Raw genomic sequence first — 6,243 nt, 5'->3', positions numbered from 1 at the left:
GTTAACAATTTATTTGATGAGAGAGTTGTTCTGAAAAACCAATAAATGGAAACTTATAAAATAAATAAAAAATAAATACCTACAGCATGAGTCGGGTGGTGGAGACCAATAGAAGATACAAACCTTACAATAGAGATTTAACAAATAATGCAAACTGCCACTATTACAATCACCAAAGAAATCCATTTCAAAACCACAAGGTTCGCTGTGAAACTATTTAATTCTTCTTCTTTGTTTCAGTTCGCACTCAGATTATACAGCCACCTTCAGACACTAGGGTATTATTGGGACATACAGCAACATTGCAGTGTAAAGTATCCAGTGACCCTACCGTACCTTATCAGATTGACTGGTACCACAATGGAAAGTAAGTGAAAGAAGACATGTCTACTTTTTTCCCCGCTCTTAAGCGCTTTAACAATGCTTATGGGAAGCCAGCCTAGCTAGCTTTGTTGGTAGCGCGTCTGCCTTGTAAGCGCTAGGCCGCGGGTTCTTTTCTCTTGTTAATTTTCTTTCGTTGTTTTGTATTTATGTCTATGTAAATATTCCAATAAAAAAGAGTTGTATACTAATTAATATGTAAAGTATCCAGTGACCCTACCGTACCTTATCAGATTGACTGGTACCACAATGGAAAGTAAGTGAAAGAAGACATGTCTACTTTTTCCCCCTCTTAAGCGCTTTAACAATGCTTATGGGAAGCCAGCCTAGTTAGCTTGGTTGGTAGCGCGTCTGCCTTGTAAGCGCTAGGCCGCGGGTTCGATCCCCGCCTCTTACTTTGAGACATTACATACCTCGGCTATCGGCTAGGATTGAACCCACACCACGCTCTCCTGTTTAGCAGATAGTTTTTTTTTGTAATTTGTAAAAAAAATAATAATAATAATATTTCTTTTTCCTCATTCTCTTTTTAGGAATTTCTTTCTTCCTTTTCTTTTCTTCTTTTTAGTCAGGCAACAATAGGAGTTAGATGGAAGAGAATGCCTAAGGCATTAATACCGCCCCTTATTTGGAATATTTTGTATATAGTTCATTTTTGTTATTTATTTCAATTCTTTTCTCTTGTTAATTTTCTTTCGTTGTTTTGTATGTATGTCCATGTAAATATTCCAATAAAAAAGAGTTGTATAATAATTAATTCGGGGGAATTTACATATGACCCTACAGGAAGTAATTTTGAAATCGGGGGAATTTACATGAAATCGGGGGAATTTACATTCGCCCGTGGATATTAATGGGTCAAGGGCAGAGCGGACCAAGTTCAAAAATTGACTTATTGTGTATTGTATATCGTTGAAAGAGCAAAAAAACAAAAAAAAGTCGGTGGCTAACTTCACTCCTTTAGTGTTGTAAATATATTGAAATGAGAGCAAAAACAAAATGGCTAGGTACATACATCACCTGCCTCGGTGGTGTAGTGGTCAAGGCGCTCGCCTGGTAAACAGGAGGGCGTGGGTTCAATCCCAGCCGTGGTACCCTATCCTGTCTTCCTTCTCTCTTCGATTTCGGGACGATAAGACCTTAGCAGTTACAGTTCCCTCTGTCAAACCTCTTAAAAAAAAGGAAAGTTATGTATATCGAGAACGGTAAGAGCTGGAGTCTTGAAATTTCCAATCAAATCCTCAAGTGTGACAAGGATGCAACACGAAACTTTTCGGTGGTTAAGATCCGTGCACCAGTTGGCGGTTTTGACTGATTGAACAATAGATCAGGTGCGCTTACTTGGGAGATGTTTCAAAGTCATAGAGCAGGAAAAATGAGGACCAACTGATTTTTTTTTTTTTCTTCTACGGCTTCTAGATACCGAGATTAATCGATTTAAAAAATACCGGTAAATCGTGAAGTTTGACGTCACGGCATACGCTCCCGTACGCGATGACGTCAAAGATTTAAAAAATACCGGTAAATCGTGAAGTTTGACGTCACGGCATACGCTCCCGTAGGCGATGACGTCATCATTCATGCGCTTCGTTTGTTTGTGCGCAAGCGTTTCTGCGCATTTTGACGTGAAATCTGACGTCACAACTCTTTGAACTTTTTCAGTAGAACGACAATTAAAAATTGAATTTTCGACCTTTGAAAGTTACTTTTTCGGATTTTTGACCTCAGATTTGGATTTTTCACAAATTTTTACGTAGGAATCGACCTTTTATTGATTTTCCAAATTGCAACTCCTCCATTTGATTTGTGTTTTCAGTACCTGAGGCACCTCCTACCAATGTGAAAGTGAAATCCATCAACTCTACCGCTGTACAAGTCCTATGGAAACCGCCTAACCCGCAGAAGATCAACGGTATCAATCAGGGATATAAACTACAAGTAAGTGAATATCTTGGACATAGTGAGGTCATTCAAGTTTTTTAGACCACTCACTATCAGATAGACCTGACAGTTACACCTGATCAGGTCTACCTGAACCTGATAGTTAGTGGATGGTCTTAAAGAGAAGAGTAAGTCCAAATGACATACAGTAAAAATCCGTTTTTCGCAAATTTATTATTATTTTTTTCTTTTACTTTTTGATTGTAATAATGACTACTTTTTATTCATAACTTCTGATTATAAAAATGGAGAAATTCTCTGTAAAATTTTGAAAAAAAAAAAATCTCGAAAATATATCGAGAAAAAAGGACCCTTATTATTGTCATGTACTCGACTGGTAATCAAAAGGTCGCGGCCTCGAATCCCACAAAGTGTCGGAGTCGGAACAAATTTAACATTTGAAGGGGGAAGTTTGTAGTTGTAGAATTACCGTAAAACACATACTCAAAGACTGTAAGAAGTACCTAAATGTTAGATCCCCCAATGACCTCTATTCTTGTTTAACCATTGATGAATCTTCTGTTCTTGATTTCATCAAGAAGTCAAATTTGAAACTCTAATTATGTATACATAGGTACCCTGGGAAAAATCCTACAATGCTGCAGTGAGCACCAAAGTTGTGATATAATAACACAAAGAAACTGCATTTACATTACAAAATCCTACAATGCAGTGAGCACCAAAGTTGTGATATAATAACACAAAGAAACTGCATTTACATTACAAAATCCTACAATGCTGCAGTGAGTACCAAAGTCGTGACATAGTGGCACAGAGAAACTGCATTTACATTACAGTAGTTTCCCCTATCAAACCTCTTCAAAATAATAATAATAATAAATAACTTGTCTCTCTTTTCCCTCAGGTCCCCTACCAGATCCATTTCTCAACTGGGTCACAGAGCTAAGCAACGTTTCGGCCGACGCTCATTCCGTTCTGCTTAGCAATCTGAAAGCAGCCACCTCGTTTCAGTTTAGAGTAAGCGCTGTGAATAGTGTCGGTGAAGGTACTCCCTCCGATTCGAGCAATGTGGTACAACTGCCACAGGAACGTAAGTATTGGAGCTTTGTTTTTATGTATTTATTTTTCTTACCTATAGGAAAGGCCTCAAAGCTGATTGAGAGGCCGACGACAAACGCCGACCCCATCTGAACATGGGAAAAGGCGAAGAAGAAGACCTGTAGGAAGGGAAGTAATGTAACCCTCCGTCACTAGGGAGTTCAGCACTTATGAAGTGACGCGACACCTCTATCAAACAAAAGCTTTTGGTGGTCGTGGTTGAAATATAGTGGATGTGGCAAAATTTCCTAGACCGGGAATTTAAACTTTCCTTATCCTATAGGAAGGGTCATCTGAAATTTTCGATGGTCAGTTTTTAGTGCCAAAACACGTTTTGAAGTCAATGTGATTTCTCAATTGAAGTCCTTAGAGCCTGGATCCAAAGTTTAAGCCATTGGTCCGTGTGTCTGTCTGTAAACAAAATATCTCGAGAACGGTATGAGCTAGAGGCTAGAGAGTTGAAATTTGGAATGCATCTGTCAAATATGACAAGGATGCGACACGAAACTATTGGGTTAAGATCGGTGCAACGATTGGGGGTATTTTAAATTGGATTTTCGTTCTTTGGTTGTGCCACTTTTGAACTCCACAAGTCACTGAACTACTCTATATCATGTTTTTCATTCACAGCTCCATCAGGGCCTCCCATAGGTTTCGCGGTCTCAGCGCGGTCATCATCAGAAATCATCACACAATGGCAGCCCCCACTAGAAGAGCATAGGAATGGTCAAATCTTAGGCTATGTCATTAGGTAAGTAGTTGAACGAACGACTTTTCCAAGAGATTGATAAAAAAATATCCGCCTCGGGCGGGAATCGAACCCGAGATTTGAGGCTATCTAACTTGGGCTGGCTTCTTATCTTTTTCAGAGTAATTTCTACAATTCTCTGAATTACTTCTTACTACCTAAATAGGGTCGGCGTTTCTTGTCAGTCTCTTCCAGGCAGCGCCATTGTGTACCTCATGTCCTGATAAATTTTTCTCACCCAGGTCTTGATTCACACAATCTCCCATCCTGTCTTCCTTCTCTCTTCGATTTCGGGACGATAAGACCTTAGCAGTTACAGCTCCCTCTGTCAAACCTCTTAAAAAAAGGAAAGTTATGTATATCGTGAACGGTAAGAGCTGGGAGTCTTGAAATTTCCAATGAAATCCTCAAGTGTGACAAGGATGCAACACGAAACTTTTCGGTGGTTAAGATCCGTGCACCAGTTGGCGGTTTTGACTGATTGAACAATAGATCAGTTGCGCTTACTTGAGAGATGTTTCAAAGTCATAGAGCAGGAAAAATGAGGACCAACTGATTTTTTTTTCTTCTACGGCTTCTAGATACCGAGATAAATCGATTTAAAAATACCGGTAAATCGTGAAGTTTGACGTCACGGCATACGCTCTCGTAGGCGATGACATCATAATTCATGACTCCCGCTTCGTTTGTTTGTGCGCAAGCGTTTCTGCGCATTTCGACGTGAAATCTGACGTCACAACTCTTTGAACTTTTTCAGTAGAACGACGATTAAAAATTGAATTTTCGACCTTTGAAAGTTACTTTTTCGGATTTTTGACCTCAGGTTTGGATTTTTCACAAATTTTTACGTAGGAATCGACCTTTTATTAATAATATTTTCCAAATTGCAACTCCTCCATTTAATTTGTGTTTTCAGTACCTGAGGCACCTCCTACCAATGTGAAAGTGAAATCCATCAACTCTACCGCTGTGCAAGTCCTATGGAAACCGCCCACTAAAGTTGGGCCAAATTTTAAAACCCTGAAATGAAGTATTCCAGCAACATAGTATTTCATGTCATCAGACATTTGGAAACATAGTTTTCGATGCTGGGAACAAATTTATTTCGTAGCAATGAAACAACATGCGACACAGACCACATGCGTGCAACATAGTATTTCATGTCATCAGACATTTGGAAACATAGTTGTCGATGCTGGGAACAGATCTTTTTTAGTACTTCCTCCTAATGGAAATTTTCAAATTCGTGGGTTAGGCAAGTCTGGCACCGGACCACTCAATTAGACATCCGTGTGATTTTTTTTTTATTATTATTTTTTCCAAAGATTATCGGACAGACTAAGTCATATTTCCCAATATGTCTTCAGGAGTTGGCCGAACCCAAAATGAAAGTACTTTAGCTTTCATTGCCCGGCACTAAAAACGGTACTTGTTCAGAAGTCGCGTCAATGGAAAATTGCTACAAAAAGAAGATTTCACAAAAAATGAGCAATGATTAGTGTTATTATACGGTAAACATTAGTGTTATTATAGGGTTATAGGGGCAATGATTAGTGTTATTATAGGGTGGCCTCTGAATCTTCTTCTTTTTTCTATCCTTTTCCCACAATAGGGTATCCATCAGGACCTCCCATAGGTTTCGCGGGCTCAGCGCGGTCATCATCAGAAATCATCACACAATGGCAGCCCCCACTAGAAGAGCATAGGAATGGACAAATCTTAGGCTATGTCATTAGGTAAGTAGTTGAACGAACGACTTTTCCAAGAGATTGATAAAAAAAAACATCCGCCTCGGGCGGGAATCGAACCCGAGATTTGAGGCTATCTAACTTGGCCTGGCTTCTTATCTTTTTCAGAGTAATTTCTACAATTCTCTGAATTACTTCTTGCTATCTAAATAGCGTCGGCGTTTCTTGTCAGTCTCTTCCAGGCAGCCCTATTGTGTTCCTCATGTCCTTATACATTTTTCTCACCCAAGTCTTGAAGTCTTAATATACACAATCCTTCAACCTTTTCTTCGGCCTCCCTCGCCCTTTTCTCCCCCTCACTTCCATTCTCTCAACTCTTTTCCCTATGTAGCTCTCATCTCTTCTTTCAACATGTCCATACCACTA

The 6,243-nt window shown here is 39.4% G+C and overlaps 1 protein-coding gene across 1 annotated transcript in view; it reads left to right on the top strand.

The window, feature by feature from the left end:
- Positions 1–227: 227 nt before the first annotated feature.
- LOC103510811 (protein sidekick-like) overlaps positions 228–6,243 on the top strand; it is a gene marked incomplete at its 5' end in the record, with an annotated part of 36,670 nt that continues 30,654 nt past the window's right edge. Inside the window, 5 exon segments of the mRNA XM_026824770.1 lie at positions 228–367; positions 615–637; positions 2,198–2,341; positions 3,188–3,373; positions 4,012–4,132. Coding sequence (XP_026680571.1) covers positions 228–367; positions 615–637; positions 2,198–2,341; positions 3,188–3,373; positions 4,012–4,132 — 614 coding nt within the window.

This window comes from Diaphorina citri, unplaced genomic scaffold (assembly GCF_000475195.1).
Source record: "Diaphorina citri unplaced genomic scaffold, Diaci psyllid genome assembly version 1.1 scaffold646, whole genome shotgun sequence".
NCBI lineage: Eukaryota > Metazoa > Arthropoda > Insecta > Hemiptera > Psyllidae > Diaphorina > Diaphorina citri.
The sequence above is the reverse complement of the archived record's forward strand: the minus strand, read 5'-3'. Positions and strand labels throughout refer to the sequence as shown.